Consider the following 19614-nt stretch of genomic DNA (forward strand, 5'->3'; position numbering starts at 1 on the left):
GCAACCGACAAAGGTTGTTTTTTCTCCTTTCCCCTGGGAGCAATGACGGCCTCGAATAGTCCCCTTCTCAACTCTGTCGTCATGGGCTGGCTGAACAATCTTCATTCTCCACCAAACTATCGAATTCTCAGGGTTCCAGAGGCCAAGTTATCGATTTGACTTTTGTTCGCTACTCTGGAGTCTAGCGCTGTCCTAATTGACGCGCCGAGGAGAGACACACCCCCTCTTCCCATTTCCCACTGCTCCGGGGGCCGGTCGGTGGTACGGGGAAATGGACCGGGGGTCAGTTGGTGCGGCTGCTGCGTGTGTAGCGCAGGCTATCCGTATGTATCAAAGGGAAAGAGGGATTGATCTACAGCATCTATCCAAAAGGTACACCTCGTATCGTCCAGTTCAGTTCAGCAGGAGAGGAGACTGACCATGTCTCATCGATGCCCGCCTCTTACACTTTGATATACATTGCATCCCAGGACCTGGCCCCATCGTCATACCTCTGAGCGGATCGGATCAGACTCGTGTGGTCATTCTCCCTTCCTGGCCACCGCCGGGCTTTCTGGGCCATCCCTTTTCTGCATCGTTAGGTTCTCGTCTCGATCGAATTGGAAAAGGGTTATCCGAGATCAGCCTCAAGAAGCAACAAAAACAAGCTCGTCCCTTGCACCCGTGGATGCGCCGCCCTGCGAGATGACGGCAACGCGCAAAGGCCCGACGCGAGGCTACCTTTACGCTGGTCGTATTCCTCCGCCATAGGTTTCGTATTCTATCTTTACTCACGGATACAGCACCTGAGTATCCTCCGTATCTATTCCTGGCGTTCGCGCTGACCTGCTCACTCAGCAAAGAGTATCGGATCTCGGTCAGCCACGTCCAGGTCACGAGGCTCCCGTCAGTGCTCGAGATCCCAGGCCGTTTATAGTCCTACACGTAGATCAGACTATTCACTGGCCGGTGTCTCTTTTTCCCTCCTCTCCCGCTTACCAGCCCAGGTTCGGATTTCCCGATGGCGCACTTGCAAACGCCTCGCGGCCGCCATCTCAGGTCGGGTACAACCACACATTTTCAAGAGACGGTTCCTGAAGCACAGTGTGCGGTGCGGCCACTCAGCGCCCAGGCCCTGTTTCTGCTTGACTTTTTGTCCACTGAAGCTGACTTCAGGCTGACGATACGTGGCTGATGGTCTTGCATTGATGCGCAGGTACGAGCGAAAACTCAATTACAGCGACTTACCTGATGCTGATGCAGGCGGCTGGCTGAACGAACGACCCGACGGGACAGCCCCGACCGTCTTGGTTTCTCTTCTTCTCTTTCCATCTCGCAATGTCACCTTCTCAACTGATGCCTTGCCTTGTTTGTTTGCTTGGCCATGATTCATAGTCTCGAAGCGTGCAAGCAAGGCTCAGTGCATTTTGATACTGTGAGGCATTCGCCTTGTTTTGTTTCGCCGCCACGTGCAATTGAGGCTTGCAAACACCAATCTCGGGTTATCTTGGCGACCAAGTGGTCATTTCACACTCGAGCTCAGCTGAATCGTTCCAGGCCCTTTGGGATGAAAGCAAGCGCTTTCACCTTGGCCAAAATCGCCTAGTTGGGCTCAATAACGCAGGCCTCAATTATCACCCCCCGGTCACTTTACTGTCGATAGTCTGTTTGCCGGCACTTGACAGTTCACGTGGCTTTCTTTTCTCTCCGACGCGTCTGGAGCTGACTGGTCCAGTGGCCGTTTGCCGGTTTCACCACTGTCGGGGCTGGTGATGGCGAATATATATCTCGTGGTATTGGATCCAGCCTGACGCGGGCAGCCTGATAGATCAGCCTTGACGAGCATGATCCTTGCTGAGCAAACGAGATGTTTGCCTTTTCTATTTGGCCAGACCAAACGTCAGTCTTCATCCGGCTCAGCTGGTCCCTTTGTACGATATGAAAACCAGACAGGGAAACAGATCACAGTCGGCCACTGCCCTGCCTCAGAGTGTTGGGTGTCTCGGATAAGATCTGTTAGAGAAGCGATATTACCCCCTTTCACTTTGGACTTTCGAGACGTCCAAGTCCTTCAGAGGCATGCCGAGATTTACATATGATTGGAAGAGCTCCCCTTCTCGCTTGGTTTGCTACCCTACCCAGACCCTAAGCCCGAGGATCACGACCTGAAATGGACATCTCAAACGTGGACACTCGGCCCTGATGGCGACATTCCTCTGTTCGGTTGAGACAACTTGAAGCCATCTTTGCCAACGTGGCAAAAGTATCGCCTTGACCAAGCTGGATCATCAGCCATCGGTATGCCACGTCACAAACCAGGGACGACTTCAAACCGCCATCAGGCACAACTAATTTCTTTGTCGATCTTGATATCTCGGAGTTCAGCCTCGGCCCATTGGGTTGCGTTTTGGGGCATCCACTATGTCAAAACGATCAAGGAAATACGCGCAGATTGTCACTGAGTGGATATACGATGCAAGTTGCTCCGTAATCTCCTCTGCGGAAGGCGAATGACATTTGCGGCTCAACCAGGGCATCGAAACTGGTTTCTTGCTTGTACTTCAAGCCCCTGAAAAGAGTGCCCCGCAAACCATCGCAAGGCACCATGGCTGCGGTGCTTAATCCCCGGAGCCTATTTCCTCTTTCAGTGTTGGAACTAAACTTGGACTTGGCGTACATCTTGAGATGCCTTTCGATGGCAGCAAGGGGCGACATTCAGCCTGTCTGGTCCTTTGGTGGTGTGTTAATCCTACTAATAGACTCGAGTTGAGCCACTTCTCTACAAGCAAAGCGCAAGCTCTCGTTTTCGTGTTGAATTCGGAGGCATGACCGGCTCATTGGCTATTTGGTCATTACGAACTCTCCAGTAATGCCCAAAACCCGGAGTCGGCCGCTTCTAATACGGTGTTCGGCGTAGTTGTGCGGACTTGGTCACATTTGACAGTGGAGATTTTGCGACATGACAAGAAACGGTCCACTCATCCAAGGACAGGCTATCGATCAAGAAGCCTAGGGTCCCCCGCAACTACAACAACATCCGTACAATGGAAATCTTCAGTCTCGTACAGCTCATGGGCGCTTGGGTCTACGAATGCCGGCCTAGGCTTCCTAGGTATATTCGGGAATCTGTGGGGGAGGATCGGATCGGATCGGCTAGGTCATCTCGAGTCGCTCATGTCCTCGACAAGCGATGCCAGGTAAGAGACGGCGGGACCAGATGAACTAGGTACTGGACTTGATTCTTCTCTGCGGAGTGCAGGATCGGAAGAGTTGGGCATCCATCAATTGACGTTGACTGCAGCCTGACTAGCTGATGCACCATGCCATTCATATACAACTTCTATGTAGCCCAACTGTGATGGTAAAATACACAATCATACAATGTAAATATCAAGGAAAACGCTTGCTATGCCAACAAAATCCTGGCCCCATCCTCAAGCTCCATCACATCATCTGCCCTCATGGCCTTGCCACCCCAAATAACAGTCCCAGTCCCGTCGATGGCAAAAGCGCCAGCCTCTTGCCATTTGTTCCCCATGACTGTCAAGGGCCCATCCTCGTCTTCGTCGTCGTCATCCAATGCAGTGACCTTCTTTGGGGCCTTCTTGTCCTCAAGGCCCTTCCTTTGAATGGCCCCGGCCACCTTCTCTCCTAGCCACCCCGTCTCCTTCCAGCCCTGGACCTGGGTGGTAGGGTTGAAGAGATACCACATGCCGCCGGTGCCCAGTCCCCAGGCTGCGTACAGGGCTCTGTCCTCGTCGATAACCACGCGGACGCCCCAGGAGCCGCCGAGGAGGGATACCCACTTCTGGGTGGCCTGCTCTGAGGCATGCGAGACTGCTATGCAGGTGAGGGCGTCACCGTAGCGGTTCGACAGAGTACGCAGGTTGATGAATGTCTTTTGTGCGACTTTTTTTTTTAAATGTCAGCTGATGAGTTTTAAAGAGCTACTAAGTGAAATGAAAGAATGTCGTGCAGAGACAGAAAAAGTAAAGGTGCAGCATCGACGTGGGGAACAGGGAGATTTGACAACATACACGCGCAGCCAACGCAGCGCAGAAAGACGAGCAGCGTCCTCCTCTTGCCGCCGAGCACGATCCTCCTCTCCCTGTCGACGGGCGCCTTGTCCCCGATGCCCGGCACGCGACCTACGGCCACGGACGGGGGCGGAGGGTTCAGCCAAGGCTGGACAGTGAGCGGCAGAGATCGGATCGACATCCAGGATCCCCAGCTCTGGGGGGGCTGATCATCCTGGTTTGACTTGGACGATGACTTTTCTGGCTGCTGCTGAAAGTCAAGGATGTCGCTGGGGATGCCGGCCTTTTTGAGGGCCAGCTTTGTTGTGAGGCTGGAGAGCATTGGGTCGGCTGAAGAGTAAGAAGGAAAAAAAAGGACAGAGTGATACAAGGACAGGGGTAAAGAGATACAAGGGGGTGACAGGTTGAACAAGTCAGCTTTGCAGTTGCGGCTCGGGCCGAGGATGACAAGGGGTGGGAGATCAACGGCAATTGATTCAAGAGAAAAGAAAGACAGAGAGAGAGATTGTAATCAGATCACATCATGGCCCTGGTGTTGAAGACATGGAGTTGAGGCTGCGGGTGTTGTGAAACTTCTGGGGGGCCGCTAGTGAGGAATGGGGGCTTGCGCACGAGCCTGGGCATGGCCTTGCAGTTGATGGTTAATATGAAGAGGAGAGTTTTTATGAGCAATGGAGGGGAAAGCTACTTAAGAAGATGACATGCGTGCTTGGGTTGGAATACAGCTGGTTTGAGCTAGGTAGTAGGGCGCATGTAGAAGTGGCCGGTAAATCGACTCTACAGAACCTCCAATTGAGCACTTCACTCGGCCCATCATTCGATTCCCTATGAGACGACAGCCAGCGTTAGCATACCAGAAAACCTCGCCATCAGTCACAAGCATGTACTTGCTCGAGAAGCGCTCGAGGACGCTTGAACATGGACGCACGTCAACTGCGAAGCCATACTACCTAAGGGAACGAGAGTCCAAGCTATCCTAAGAGACGACCCGAGCACGACGCCTTGGCCTTGTCTATCCCACCCAGTACTAGGGACTGTCCAGGTGGACGAACATGAGCATCGCTCCGCTGGGAGGCGGAGACGTGTTCATCCTCAGCTACAGTCCTGTAGAGCATCATCCACGAATGATCTGAAGTCATGGAATCTGCCTATGGATGGACGAGTCTTGTCGGGGCTGTTGGGTATATAAGTCACTAAGGAGACTTGGGATAGTTGATGCTGCTGGTTAGAATCGAGGTAGGTGTCTGGAAGTCGAACCCACAGGGCCTGTTAAGTGGCCTTAGATGGTGACGGCTTGAAACTCATGAATCGCATAGCAGCAGTCGGGAAACAAAGTTAGGAACCAGGCCTTGACATATGCCATAACGCTGTGGATTGCCTAGGCCCTAACTGGGACTAACATGTCTTTATCCGCAAGCGTCTCATTTATCGCTTGGTGGGAACTGTTGCCTGTGTCAAGTGGGTGCAGGCGACAGAGGGTTTTACACCAGGAGACTGGCTCGCTGTTAGTACTAGCAGTCATTGATTCACGCTGTTCGGTGTCGAAACTGCAGTCAACGCAACGACCAGGGGGTGGGTATACCCACGTTCAGGCCTTAGAGGGTGAGGACGGCCTCCGAGGGGCACTCAAGAGGTCAAAGAGGTTCCGCTCAGTGTTAGAAGCCACTTCAGAAGCTTCGAGTTTTAGGGCATGAGCGTAGGAACCTGGATGGCTTCAACAACCACACGCAAGGTGGCGGAGAACCTGGCTGACCTCATCTTAGAGTGGTGTATGAAGCGGCCAGCCGGGTCCTCACCAAGTGCAAAGAGGCCTGGTCTTTAAGGGTTCCAGCTAAACACTGAAGCAGCTGAGTATGATGATGGAGAGTGACTGTTTGGTCTAAGGCGCAGTTGGTCGACCAAGTCTAAGAAGCAGTTAATGACCCCAGGCTTGCTCACAGGCCAGGGCCTGCTGAAACGAGAAGAAATGAGTGAGTCGACAACAATCTCTTTGCCGTGGAGTCAGGGTGCAAAAAGAGAATATCGGATAGTCGTGGTGACGAACAATTCCCAGCGATATACTCACCAAAAGCCTCAGGGAGAAGGAGACCATCAACAACAAAAAAAAAAAAAAAAAAAAAAGAACAGATCGGCAAAAAAAGAATCTCAATCATTTTTATAGGAATAGCCCGATGCGGGGGTCGAACCCGCAACCTTGAGATGTGTGTACTCGTAAGAGTCTCACGCTCTACCGATTGAGCTAACCGGGCGGGACGCCTGTTTGGTGAGGGTTGAGGGCGTCACGATCGTCTTGTGAGGGGGACAGTAATGGACTCGTTGGTGTTGAGAAACTTGAGCAGGTATTGATTCGATGTATCTAATTCTCTCGGGCTGTGCATCTTGTGATTTCAACACCATCCTGTACGTGTTAGTAATAGAATGTGTATGGCTAGACGTCATACTCACTGGGATACCCGTCGGTTCAAAGCTGTTGATCAACCGACTCTCATACACCAAATTCGGATCTCCCTCCGCCTCATCCAACTTCTCCTCCCCCTCCCTCTTCTCATACTGCTTAATAGTCTTATCCAAAAAGCCACCTGCGCTCTTTGATCCCGCTCTCTTCTCCTCGACGCTGCTCCGCACGTAGGCCAGGTACGGCGGGTTACCCGGCTTGATGACGTTGTCAGCCGCAAGAACGGTGCCTGGTCCCACGAGGCGGAGGCGCTCGCAAAGCTTGAGGTCGCTGAGGTAGGCGGGCTTGTAGTGGTCCAAGAACATGAGGTCGATCTTGGTGAGGGTGCCGTCTGCGTGCAGGCGTGAAAGGGACTTGTCGCTGGGACCGACGATTACGCTGGCGACGGAGCGTAGGCCCGCGAGGTCAATGAGTGAGGTGATGACGGCAGCAAACTCGGGGTTGCGTTCGAGGGAATAGTAGTGTGAACCACCTGAGGAACGCACGGCGTCGGCAAAGAGAAGAGTCGAGTAACCCACGTAACCACCAAGTTCAACCTGTAGACGCACGTTCAGATACCTTCAGATAAGACCTGCCATGTCTCAGCTTACCATGACCTTGGGCTTCACCTCAGCAATCAGGTCCGTAACAATCTTGCCCTTGTCCTCGCCAACATTCATGAGATACTTCTTTGTGCGAGCAAACTCATCGATGGCCTGTAGAATGCGCTTCGGCGAGCCACGCAGCTCATCAATGTCGTCTCGACCATAGACATAGTGCAGAAGCTCAATCTCTCGACCATCGTCGAAAAAGACGGTGTCTTCCTGCTCAACATACGCCTTGGATTCGTCAAACTGAGGCATTGTTTCTTTGTTCAAGGTTCAATCGTTGCAGTGTGAATGTTTATGACGTTCCGAGTGCCCTTTTATCTGTATAGTAACACAAGAAACAGATCGCGTCACTCAGTGTACCCGTCATTCATTCATTCCCGTCCTTTTATATCCTTCTCTCCCTCGACTCCTCTTCTCCACGCACGGAATCCCCATTCCGGGAAACGGCTTTCTCCCCGGCGGGCGGGCACGGCATCGGGTGGGGGTTGTTGGCGCCGAAGGGAGGAGAAGGGAGACGGGAGACGACAGACGGGAGCTTCCGATGACGCGCACATGCCCGAGTCGTCCAAGTTTGGCGTCATGGTGTGTAACTCGAGTTAGACTGTCAAAGAAAGAGTTGGTGGTTACTCGTCTTGGAATAGAAAGGACCCTTGAATGAATGCCTCTACTGTCAGATCAGATCAGATCAGTCACGTTCGCAACAAGTCTTATTAACTCCCGAACCGTTCCCATAAATGTATGCCCTAACAATTACTGTCTCCCCAAATGTTTGTCTCCCTTTCCAGAATGTCGTCGCAAAACCAGCAAACAATTTCTCCATTCCCTGGCCAAGCAACCCTTGTAGAACCGATCTCCGTATACCCCAACCCTGCACCGAACGAACCTGCCCAAAAGCACGCAACGCAAACGAGAGACACGAAGGAAAATGAACACCGAAACAGTCCTGACCCTATATCCACCCTGAACCCCAAGAAATGCCTTTGTTTTATCTCCCTCCTTTTTTTGTGTCGTTTTTGGGTCTTGTGTGTTTTTGTCGTATATAAACACCCGCGTTTTCGCTTGCCGAGTAAAGGATTGGTGATCCGTATAATCCCTTTCATCCCAGAACCTTTGTGTGTTTGCGCCGACAAATCAAATACCTCCCATCGTCGGGACTCCGAGACCGTCGCTCCGGCTATGCTGGCTTGCACTCGCCGCAGACGATTCGCAGACTTGTCGTTGGTCGGTAAACAGCGTAAACGCCTCAAGCTCCGCTCCCTTGGGTATCCGTCGTTGCCGTCGGGACGCTGAGCCGTCCCGCCACAATCATGATGAGCGCCCCAGGCCGTAGCCTTCCCAAAGAACTTCGTCCAAACATGTTTTCGAAAGCGTCCCATCCTGTCCGTCCATCCATCCATACTAGACACACCTCTTTTTCCTTGTCCATCCGCTGCTGAACGCAAAGTCGACATCCCTAAACAACGGACGCCCCATTGTGATGATCAAATGCAACTCCCATTTCACCAGTCCAAGCCCTTCAGCCGAAAAAAGAAACAAATGACAACTCCTCTGTCGATGCCGTTCCTTCAACACCTGTGACCTCAATGGAACCACCCAGCTCCAGCCAGATCCGAGTAGTCTTGCGTGTTTGCCGTTCCCCATTCATTGCCAGAGTGCCCCCAACATGAAAATCAGGAGCCGTAAAAGAGCTGCAGAGACATCGTCCCTGTCCCTGTCACAACTCAAATGTACCAACCTCGATGCATCTTTTACCTCAAGCGCCATTCCCTATGCAACTGTCAACGCCCATGCCTACCAACACGCCCGAAACCGTCCCTCAGATTCTAACCCCAGACACTAGCCGGAGCACCGAGGCCCGAAGACTGGCCCCAGACGCCGTTGCCACGGCCCCAGCCGCCAGGGGAGGCGAGGGGAGTGGTTGACCGCTTGGAGGAAGCCGTGGTCGCCGGTGTGCCCGAGGGACGGGTGCCGATGGGAGCAACAGAGGCTCCAGACTGGCTGGGCTTAGATCCAGGGGCGAGATCGCGCGAGGGGGATCCGCCGGTTGGGCTGGAGGTGCTGGTTCGGCTCTGGGGTCCAACCGCGTTGTCAAAGACCCGGTTCGTAGGTCCAGAGGTCTGGGGGCTGGCTGTGCTCTGGGGGCGAGAGGCCGGCTCGGCAGGAGGGCCGTGGGCATCGCCAGTAGAGCCTGGGGTACCGGCATCACCAGCAGGAGGGGCGCGGCCGATGTTCTCAAAGGCCAAGGGCGAGTGTCCGCGGATGCTAGAGGCTCCGCTAGGGCCAGGGGCGCCAGTGCGGACGTTGCCAGTCTCATCAACATATCCGGCCTTTTCAGCGAACGGTCCCTCGCCATACAAGGCGCTGCGCTGGCGGGCGATCAGATCCCGAGTCTCCTCCTCAGACATGTGCTTGTTGCCCGGGAGGGTCAACTCGGAAAGGACGGCTACGTAGAAAAGCTGTTAGCCCAAGCTCAACAAACTCGACGCGGATTACATGTGTGCTGTTCGGGAGAAGCGAGTGAAGAAGAAAGAAAACATGAGCGGCGTCCGGCCAACAATCATCGGCCGCCCATGACCACAATTTTTTTCTATTTGGCATCTTCTTTTGGTTTTGCGATAGTAGGAATGTGCTATACAGTAGAGGGTGGCCTACTTCGCTGGTATTGCTGCTCAGTGTGCAGGTTTCGAAGCTCTCGCTCCCGCTGAGCTGCCATCCTTCTCTTCGCCTGCATGACCTGCTCTGCCTCGTTGGAGCCTCGCGAGGGCTGGTGACGCTGGTTGGCGTAGAAGTTCTGGAGGTTGGGTCCCTGGGAACCTCGGGCGTCGTCAAAGTTGTTAACCGAATGAGGGCGAGAGCCAGAGGAGTGGTGGGAGGCGCGCGAGTCTGCATCGGAGGATGGTCAGTTGGGGCGCTCAAGGCGCCCTGCCAGCCCCAACCTACTCACCAAGGTCTTGGGAGGATGCTGGCAGGGCAAAACGGTGTAGATTAGAAAACTCACGTCGGCCGCCCATTCCATAGCCCTTGCCAGACTTTTGCAAGTTTTCATAAGCTCGGTCGACCTCTGGGAGGGAGGATTAGTTCCTGTGCGAGACGCACAACTCGTCAAGTCCGAGTTCTCTCCAATTTCTGGTTCGGGCCGGCCACCCGACAGCAAAGCGACCGTCACAAAAGACGCCAACAGAAACCGGAGGGAACAAGACCGACGTCGTTGATGGAGAACATACCGTCGAACTGATACGAGAAGGCGTAGTCGTCCTGGGGCTGAGGTCCACTGGCGCCTGAGCGGATGAGCGAGTTAATGGGCATCCTGGGATCGGAAGGCGTTCGCATTCCATCCGTACCTGCACGAACGGGAGTGGTCGAGCCCTGGTGCTCCCAGTTGTTCTGGGTCGAAGCCGACCACTGCGGGTTGTCGTAGTAGGACATGTTGTAGAATTTCGGATTCGAGTGGGAAAAACCGGGACGGTGTCGGTTCGAAGATTTCACAAATCTCGCAACGAAAGGGTCTAGCGACAATGACGGGTTAGCCCGATGAAATCGACAAATCGATAGACGGCAGTTCGCGATGACCAGGTGCAGCGCGAGGCAACGAGGGCGCCAGGACACAAGACAATGAGAGACGGTGGTGGAGGAAAATTGCCGCCATGGCCGACGTCAGGATGCGATGCATCAGCCATCTGAGACAGGCTCCATCGAGAACCACCAAGCCCTCAGGACCCCCTCGTCGCAACACGTTGACAAACCGCTGGCGATACTGTGCGTCAAATCATCGACTCACCCTATACGGCAGGATATTTCGTCGTCGAGTGGTGCAGCTTCGTTCGCGGGAAGAGAGCGCAGGGGTGAATGGCCACGGGCTGCGCAAGTCGGGAATAAACCACGAAAGGGTTCGGGGAGGCGGAAAAGGCACGAAGCTTGGTCGCAGAAGCTGGTGACAAGACGGCGAACCAGGAAGACTCGAGGCGAAAACCGCTGCAGAGCAGACGGAAAGTCTAATAGAGAAAAAGAGGGAGACGGGGACGGAGAGGAGGAAGAGGGAAAAAGAAAGAAGAGGCCGAAGATGGTGGTGAACAAGTTGTCAACGGACAAGGCGTGATGGGGGGAGGAAAAACCCAGGGCCTGGTGCTGGGCTGGTGGGAAAGGAGAAGGAGCCAGGCCCAAAAGTCATCAATCAAATCAGGAAGTCACGTCGTGGGGAGTGGGCACAGGTCGGCAACGCTTGGGGCGCGCAGTTGGCAGGTGCCAGGTGCAAGGCGCTGTCGAAGGCTGCAGGTACTTGGTGTGGTTGTACCTTGTCGTGCTGGTCCAACGCTCCTTCTCAGGGCGGCAGGTCGGTCGAGTGCCCTGAGGCGATCTTTACAGGGGCTGCCTGATGCTCAAATAGTGGGTGCAATTTACTGCAAAACACCTGGAGGCCGCCTCTCTTGGTGACGGCTCGCCCAGCTAGGGAAGAGGGGTACCTGCTCCACTAGTACCTCGTTTCGCAGAACAGGGAGAGGCAGGAGGCAAGAAAGGGTGCTTGTACTGGGTACAGCTGCTGGGCCCTTCCTCGAGATGCGGATACTGAGACCTCGGGGAAGGAGAACTCGAGACATGCATCCAGGCTGCGCCTTCCCCTTTACTAAGAACTGGATCTACCTCCTGCCCATGTTGAATTTCTCCTCGCCTTGTGCCTCGTCTCCCCATGCCCTGCCATTTTCTAGAACACAACCGATCTTCTTCATCTTGCGCAACCATCTGCAGCTTGGATGTCTCTGCGACTTCGTCCGCCCCCCGGCCCTGCCCGCCCGTTGTCCGTTGAACGCCCAGACGCCCGCCCCAATCCGTTTTTGATTTGATAACCGGGCTAATGACGGGCACTGAAATGACGACGTGTGGGGGGTGCCTCTTCTTGGCCCTTTTGCCAGCAACGCAACGCTCTGCGCTCCACGCTCCACGATGCCAGTTGACGGCGGGTGGGTTGCCAGTGCAGCCGGGGAATGAGAACACTGTGCGAATACATTGTGTCCTTTGGGTGTGAATGCGAAACCATTCGGCGATGGGGATATCATCAGCCCGAGGGCCGTAGACGGCTACGCACGTCAGTTCACCAATGTTGATCTCCAACTCCTTCTTGATTGACTAATTCATGACATGCAGACTCCCTTGACAGGTTTTTCTTCTTCAATGTCCTATCCTGCATCTGGGCCTCGGCCGAAGTAGCTCGCGCCATTCACGACCCTGCAACACTTGCAAGCTCCTCGAATCCTAGGATGCCCTTGGCCTCTTACTGCTCCATGCTCACACGAGACTCAGACCCAGTCCTCGCAACGCTTAGGACGCTCTCCAATGCTTCCATCCTTGAGTCTGGCTTCCCGGTGCACGGTTCAGGCATCGCAAACCGTTCCATGCAGCCCAATTGTCTTTCGACCGCGACCCAAGGACAGACGCGCATCTTGAACCGATCAGCAACCGACATCAGCAATCCTCATCATTGATGACCACCTCCGAGAATCCCACATTCGATAGCATCATGCAACCTTCCGTTGCCACCACAGGCAGCCTTGCCAACTGCTGTCTGCAGCCGCTGCATTGTTCAGCTACCAACAGAGACACCTTATGGCATATTGCACCGGGTTAATATATCAGTATTGACTCGTTACACCGTCCGCTGTAACAGGACGTCATGTTCCCACTCCTCGGCGCCTCGTCCTCCTTTCCTGTCTTTTCAACTCGTCGGTTTTATTGCCCTTTCAACCTGAACAATGGGCCATCATCTGGATGATGTGGGGACCAAATTACATTGACGACTCTCGTGTCCTAGCGGCATCCCCCTTTTCCCAGCGCCACGGGTTTGATTGTGCTGTACCTGGGGGTTTTTAAGCGGGGACGGTCTTGTATGCCGGCTTGTTCTCGTTGAATTCGCGGTTTCTGTCACCGTGAGCCGACCATCGTGTCGTTGACTGGCGTCGGTGCTTCGTCGCCATACTGCCATGCAGCTGATTGCTGCAACCTTCAGGTTCATCACCTTCTTGAAACAGGGCACTGTGCGCCCGTGATGCGATGCGCTGCGCGATTCCTTTGCCTGCAATTCCTGTCTCATGGACTTCTCATCCTTAGCCACATTTGATGTCTGGTCAAGAGATCAATTCCGCGAAAGTCCGCCTCAGTGTCGAACTTTGCCGCACCGCCTTCCTCCTGGTATCGGCTAACACGCCCGGGCTTGATGCTGACTCGTGCCTGGTGCCCGTTGAACCCCAGACCAGGACCTTGAAGCCGTATCGCATCGTATGGAACTCCTAAGGCGCTGTTCATCATGATATGCCTGATGGACCCAGCGCGTTAAATGGCATGCATGGCCTGGGATACCACGCCTCGAACTTCGCAGCAAGGGTCCAGCTACCGCAATCAATCATGTCACCTGCCTGCTACATAGCCATTCTGCGCTTGTCATCTTGCCCGCAAGACGGACCGCGGTCCCTGCGACATCAAGCTTGCAGCTGCAAAATGGACAGCGCATAGCATCACTTTATCGGCACTCCGTTCAGACTTTCCGGAACGGCCAGCTCACATGCAGAACGCCAGCTACCTCATACCATGCCGGGAGCCGGAATTGGCAACAGTGTCCGGGTTTTCTCTCTCAATCTTATCAACCACGGAGGATCGTGTTCGGGCCGTTATCTGGCACTCTCATGAATACCTGAAGACCATACGCAGGTAACCTCCGCCCTCCAGCTCCAGCGGCTGCCCGCATGGGTCGATTCTCAACGATCCCTGGCAACGTAAGGAACAAGCCGAGCCTGGCAAATACAATTACACTTTTTTCATCTGTGTTCTGGATGCAAAGCGCGGTTCATCCAAAATCTTCCACGCTCGATGTCGACATTGAGCATCGCGTCCGGCCGGCGCGTTGCCAAGCATCAACCTCCGTGTCTAAGTACAGTACAGTACGGAGTAGGCACCCCGACTTTTTCCCGATGACCGGCTACTTCATCTACATCGATTTTTGTACGCAGTCAGTGCCTCAGCCAGCCACGATAACTTGTAACTTGACGACGAGATATTTACGAAGATTGGTTCTCTGAGAAGATGTTCATACTGCAGCTACAGTATTCAAGCTAGCGTAACCTCTCATTACCCACATCGCGGTCTATCCGTCAGGTTGTCGGCATAATGTCCCCATCACGTCGATGGTGTTCTCATAGCCATCTCTTGATGTCAAGATGGTGAATGACCTCCAAAGTGCACAACCATGTGCAAGTTCTCACCTTGGTAGGTTCCTCTCTCCTCCTGCTGACACGATCCTCAGCTACCATTCGGGGTGACAGGGGTATCAATGGGCGGACCCGGATGGATGGACCGACCGAGGGTCCACCCATTCCTCGTAGCCTCCGTCTCTTCGGTCGCTCGCTCTTCGAGATTGACGACTTGGTCCCTTGAAATCGTCTTGTTGAAGTGATGCTGGAGCGGCGGGCCCGAGCTGTCTAAGCTTGTCGGACGTTTTTGCACCCGTGTTTAGCAAAACGAGCTTCGTTACAACTCCCCCCGACTCGAAAACACAAATGTCGGGATTTGGAGTGCATCTGATCCACCCTACTGCATCCCCTCAAGAAAAGGTACCAGTACAGTGCTGCCATCGGGAGGCCCATGTCGCCCAGTCAGCCGAGTCACTTTTACCCAGGCGATATTGGGCAAAATATGGCCATCCAGACCTCCCACCCTCGTAGAGACTGATAAGTTCGCATCTTTGTAATCACCGGCTAATATCCCGCAGTCCCAATTTCCCCGGACTAGTTTCGTTTCCATCATTGGCTAGGTAGGAAAACCGCATGCTGAACTCGTCACCATCTGTCACCCATGTAGCGCGCCGGTTGGCGCTCTGATTTGACGGTCCTCATCTCTGGCACTTTAATGGCACCTTGATGCCTAGACGGTGGAGGAATCAGGGCAATGGGAGAGGTGGAAGGTATCCTCGTGGTGGTTTGGGCCACACTTGGATGAGGCGTGCGTTGGTTGGGACAATGACGACATGGCACCGACATGGCACTCTTTCTTGTCTTGAAAGTGGAGTCTATGAATAAGTAGTGGTTGTACTCGCATGTATCTCGCAGAAGCAGTTTGGTGATTGTTGGTAGTTTGCCTTGGTTGCTTTGTTTTCTGAGGGCTGTCCGCCATGCCCATCCAGTTGCTTGGATCACACCTTTTAATATTCTAGAACATTTGCATGATATAAGTGACTAAATACACTTTTAGAATAGATATTAAAGTCATATTGGGAGCAAAACTTCAGGAACAGCAAAAAATCGCGGAACCTTCGTCGTGGTGTAGGGTATGAATACCATCGATCAGGTTTTGCAAATATCCTAGGCCCGCAAGATCAGACAGGTGATTAGATATGAGATATAATTCGAGTACATTGATAAATTAGACATTCATGTTGTTTGTCGTTATACGGAGTCCAGATCCCACCTGCGAGGCTGGCTTAAGCGTGAATGAAAATCATAGCAGTGCTGCGCAAGCAGCTTGCTGAGGTGAACATAGTTTCTCACCCAAAGATCACTACTTCGAAGTGGGTGAATCAAGAAGTTATGTGCTTAATTAAGAAAACCTCCATGGAGGGGAAGAAAACTAGACCTTAATGTTTCGTATCTCATGCGAGTAGATACCACGCCAAGCTTAACTAGAGGAAGGAAGTAGACACTGCTTTGCTCCTATGGAAACCCATGTTCCATCAAATAGCAATTTTGACCCCTAAAGAAAAAACCTAACATCTTCCTATCCCCGGAACCCTGGCACCAGGCCGTTCTTCTGAAGGCTGCATCCGCACCTGAGTAATGTTGCGCGGTTCAACCACAAGGAGTTTTCGATAGGATCCGGTCCCTAAACGAATAAGAAAGTACACCTTCTTGCCCCCCTTCACAAAATCAAAAAATGTGTGGTAAGGCGTGGCCTGCCTCATCTTGTGGCCCATACACAAAGACGATGGAGGCAAGGCCACTAAGAGGCCTTGGCTGAGGCGGTCATGGCACTGCCCCCTTTCGTAGAGGGAGAGCTCTTTTGGGAGGGCTAAAATGTGATTGGGTTGTTAGAAACTCGTGTTTTAACTTGTCAGAAAGGGGTGCGTACTGGACTGGGAGGATGAGGAGCGACTTGGTCTTGGGCCCATGCACCGGCGTGGGCGACAATGTCGTTTTGTGTCTTTTTCTTGATGTGCTGGACAGGATCAAGAGCCATGGCGTTGTTGTGAGAAGAGAGATAAGTAAGGCCAGCTTGTAACGGAAGAAAGCACAAACAGCTGAAACTGAAAGGGAGTTGAGGGACTGAAGCTGGGGTCATACAGTGTTTGGTCACCGCGATGGCCTGCCCTTTAAATACAAAAACTCCTTTAGTGGAATTCAGCAGTAGACTGCAAGAACTCCTGTATGTTTTATTTCCGGTGAAACAAAACTGGTTCACACCGGGAGAAAGGTTGGCTCAGTCAGGTTCGTATTGGGAGCAGATCCTCCGGCCTCATTGCCTTGACCTACTCTAGTCTCTGGAAAGCACATGAATTGATGGCTTCCGAATTTACCGCATAGAAATACTTCCAGACGAGGTCTCTAAGGCGATGGCTTGAGACAGCCCAGGATTAGACTCAAAGTCGGCCCATGTCTTGCTGGGAAGTTACTCGAAACGGCATCGGCATTTCCTCTTTTTGTGAGTAAGGCTTGTTGGAGGATAAGACAGAGATGAGTTTGAAACGTCCAGAATAATACGGAGATTAGTTGGGCAGACGGCGAGAGATGTGAGTGGTGAAGGGAGAGGGAAACTAAGACATGGAGTTGGCTGGCTGGCCAGATGACCAGACAGACATTTCCTGGGCTGAACAACCGGCCAGCCAAATACCAGCAGAGACATTCTAAATTATCGTTCTTTACTGAGGTAGACATACTCTCATAACCTGGTCTTGGGTACCCTTGGGGCTTGCGTAGGTCCTGGGCTGATGTTGAATCAGCTAATGCCAAGGTTGCTGGCTTCCAGCAGAGACATTTCGTAACATGGCGGGATCGGTGGAACGAATGAAGAAGGAGAAACTTGTCTTGGAACTGTCTCTGGCGTTAGGATTCATTAATAAACGAAGAAAGGTGAGGCTGGGGCTCGAAGATAGGCAATCAGCTTCTGCTGCCCGAAATCAGATCATGACGCATGGCCCAATCTCGGGCTGCTTAGAGTTGTCTTGTCTTAGTTTTTGACTCTATGGCTTGGATACTTGATCCCAAGTGGCGACGATGCTGGCACCCACAGGCCCGTTCACCGGATCTGTGTCCAAGGACGGCGCCTCAGCTTGACTCGGCTCAAGCCTGCGTCTGGCCTCATCTCATGGAATGCTGACAGGATATTGCTCGGTTGTATTCGAAATCTGGGCTGCTCTCGCCAAGAAGGGATCTTGACCCTCCAATGAATGCTTTGATAGAAAAAACTTGGCTTGGAGAGAGCACAATGGCTGAGGTCCTGGAGAGGGCGTTGAATGCTGTGGCGACTTGAAAGAGGATCTTAGCTGTTACTCCATCGACTGCCTCGCTCTCCTACCAAATCAAAGCCAGCCATGCCCCTGCTCGACTCTGAATGACTTTGCCTGTGCAGCTGTACCGGGTGCTTCCTGTGTTTTACATCAACGTCTTGCTTTTAGATGAGGAGGCCTCTGTCTGTCATTGAGCTTTGAGCCTAAGAGCTTTCGAGATCAGCACAGTGATGAAGATTGCTACTTGTAAAACGGGAGTGATATTACTTTGTTATTATTTCCTTATTGCTGTATTATGTCCCATGGCGTTGAATGATCCCACGATAAGATCTTAATCGAGTTTCCCTTTTCTCCACCCTCAAGTTGGGATGGAACCATCACACTTGCCCTTCACCTCATTGCCATCCTTGCCAGTTAGACCATCAAAGTATGCGAGGAGAGTTTCAACAGGTACCATCTCCATCAGCCCCAGGTCTGGGTTCGATGACTTCAACGGCTTGCCACCAAACAGAACTCGCACATAATATCCAGGCTCGCCACTTGAGCTGCTCTCATCTCTTGACTTGGAAGGTCCTTTCTTGTACAGCTCAAACACAATCTCGCTGCCCATTCCGGGCCAGACCATGACGTCGATCTGCAGGATGCTCAGGACTCGGCTCATGGGGCCGTCGTGAGCAAAGTTGTGTAAATAGAGGGTTTCTCTGTTACCGGCCATGACTCCGCGGAGATGGCTCGCTAGCTCGGCAATCCAAACGCCGTATGATGTAAATGAGGCGGCGAGAGATGCAGGGGCGTCGCGGTACATTTGTGAATACTCCCACTGGCCCATGCGATAGACGGCTTCTGCGAGCTCTTGATCAACACAGGTTGAAGAGTTCTTGCCATTAACAAGCTTGCATGGCAGGGGCTTGTCGTGGCATTGACGGGCAGACAAATTATCGTAGTAATGGTCGAAGCTGACATGGAAGCTCTGATCGTCTTTGGGCACACCTGAAATATCGTCCAACGTATCGAAAAGACTCTGGCCTTCAGTCAAGTGCTTCTGCCATTCACGGTTGGATGGTGACATGATGGCATTGGTCAGCTTCTTTCCAACAGCACAGCTGTACCGGGGTTCCAGACTGTCGATGTCTGCTTGCTGGATAAGCAGAGGGACAGACTCTGTCGTTTGCCACATGCCGTTGATAAACATGCCGGCGACTTGGCTAGTGATTTGGTTATTGGTGACTCTGAACTTGACCTTGCTGCGCCAGTCCTCATCACGACCTGGGATAAAGTGAAGCAGATCATGATAAACCTCATACAGGTCCTTGCCGTGGACCCAGGAGTCGTCTAGACCTCCAGCACTGATCTGAGGGAACTGGCATGATCCAACAAACCCATACGGGGTGAAAGGGTTGATATCGGAGGTGAAGCCTGACCAGTAACCTTGAGCAGGGGGGTTGTGTCCCTCATCGAAGGGTTTGCCAAAGTAGTATAGACCTTGATTGTTGCAGTCCCATCGGTATGATTCGACGGGAAAAGCGTTGGCTGCATATGGTGTGCGCTTGTGATGTCTTTGGATCTGGAGAAAACTGTTGAGAATCAAACAACTCATTTGAGAAAACCTTAGGTTTGACTTACCACCTCGACATATATTAATTCATGATCATCAGAAGGTTTCACATACTCCTTCTTGCGTGCATGAGGCATGTTGCACCAGTTGTAAACGCCATACTTGTCCTCAGGCGTATGTGAAGTGTTGTATATGAAGCCGTAAATCCCCTCACCGTGAAGTACACCAGCGAGGTTATTTATTTGGTTACTGCTCGGAGGGTACCACTTGGGATCAACCGCCTGAGTGACGACCCCCGATGAAGCCGTCAGGATGGCCAGCAGGCCACTTTTGGGTAGAGACGACATGTTGATGTACTGGCTCATGCAGTAGAAGGCTCCGGCTAGAACGACGGCCGTGAGAGCAACACGACGAAGCTGAAATCTGGGGAAGAAGAGCGCCATTTCTTGACGGGGGAGAGGAGCCTTTGATGTTCGAGCTCGACCTCCTTTACTGTTTTGGCGAGGTTGAAATTAGCC

General features: G+C 52.9%; 4 protein-coding genes across 4 annotated transcripts; all 4 read right to left on the reverse strand.

The window, feature by feature from the left end:
• Nucleotides 1-3385: 3385 nt before the first annotated feature.
• NCS57_00775900 (uncharacterized protein) lies at nt 3386-4338 on the reverse strand (the record flags this gene model as incomplete). The annotated part of the gene is made up of 2 exons (XM_053057602.1): nt 3386-3888; nt 4017-4338. The coding sequence occupies 2 exons, from the start codon at nt 4336-4338 to the stop codon at nt 3386-3388; spliced, it is 825 nt and encodes a 274-aa protein (XP_052913797.1).
• Nucleotides 4339-6372: 2034 nt separating this feature from the next.
• On the reverse strand, nt 6373-7313 carry NCS57_00776000 (uncharacterized protein; the record flags this gene model as incomplete). The annotated part of the gene is made up of 3 exons (XM_053057603.1): nt 6373-6414; nt 6462-7007; nt 7062-7313. 3 exons carry the CDS (start codon nt 7311-7313, stop codon nt 6373-6375), a joined length of 840 nt encoding a protein of 279 aa, XP_052913798.1.
• Nucleotides 7314-8884: 1571 nt separating this feature from the next.
• NCS57_00776100 (uncharacterized protein) lies at nt 8885-10487 on the reverse strand (the record flags this gene model as incomplete). The annotated part of the gene is made up of 4 exons (XM_053057604.1): nt 8885-9504; nt 9714-9944; nt 10006-10122; nt 10286-10487. The coding sequence occupies 4 exons, from the start codon at nt 10485-10487 to the stop codon at nt 8885-8887; spliced, it is 1170 nt and encodes a 389-aa protein (XP_052913799.1).
• Nucleotides 10488-17899: 7412 nt separating this feature from the next.
• NCS57_00776200 (uncharacterized protein) lies at nt 17900-19539 on the reverse strand (the record flags this gene model as incomplete). The annotated part of the gene is made up of 2 exons (XM_053057605.1): nt 17900-19105; nt 19165-19539. 2 exons carry the CDS (start codon nt 19537-19539, stop codon nt 17900-17902), a joined length of 1581 nt encoding a protein of 526 aa, XP_052913800.1.
• Between the last annotated feature and the right edge of the window lie 75 nt (nt 19540-19614).

This window comes from Fusarium keratoplasticum, chromosome 5, assembly GCF_025433545.1.
Source record: "Fusarium keratoplasticum isolate Fu6.1 chromosome 5, whole genome shotgun sequence".
NCBI classification, from domain to species: domain Eukaryota; kingdom Fungi; phylum Ascomycota; class Sordariomycetes; order Hypocreales; family Nectriaceae; genus Fusarium; species Fusarium keratoplasticum.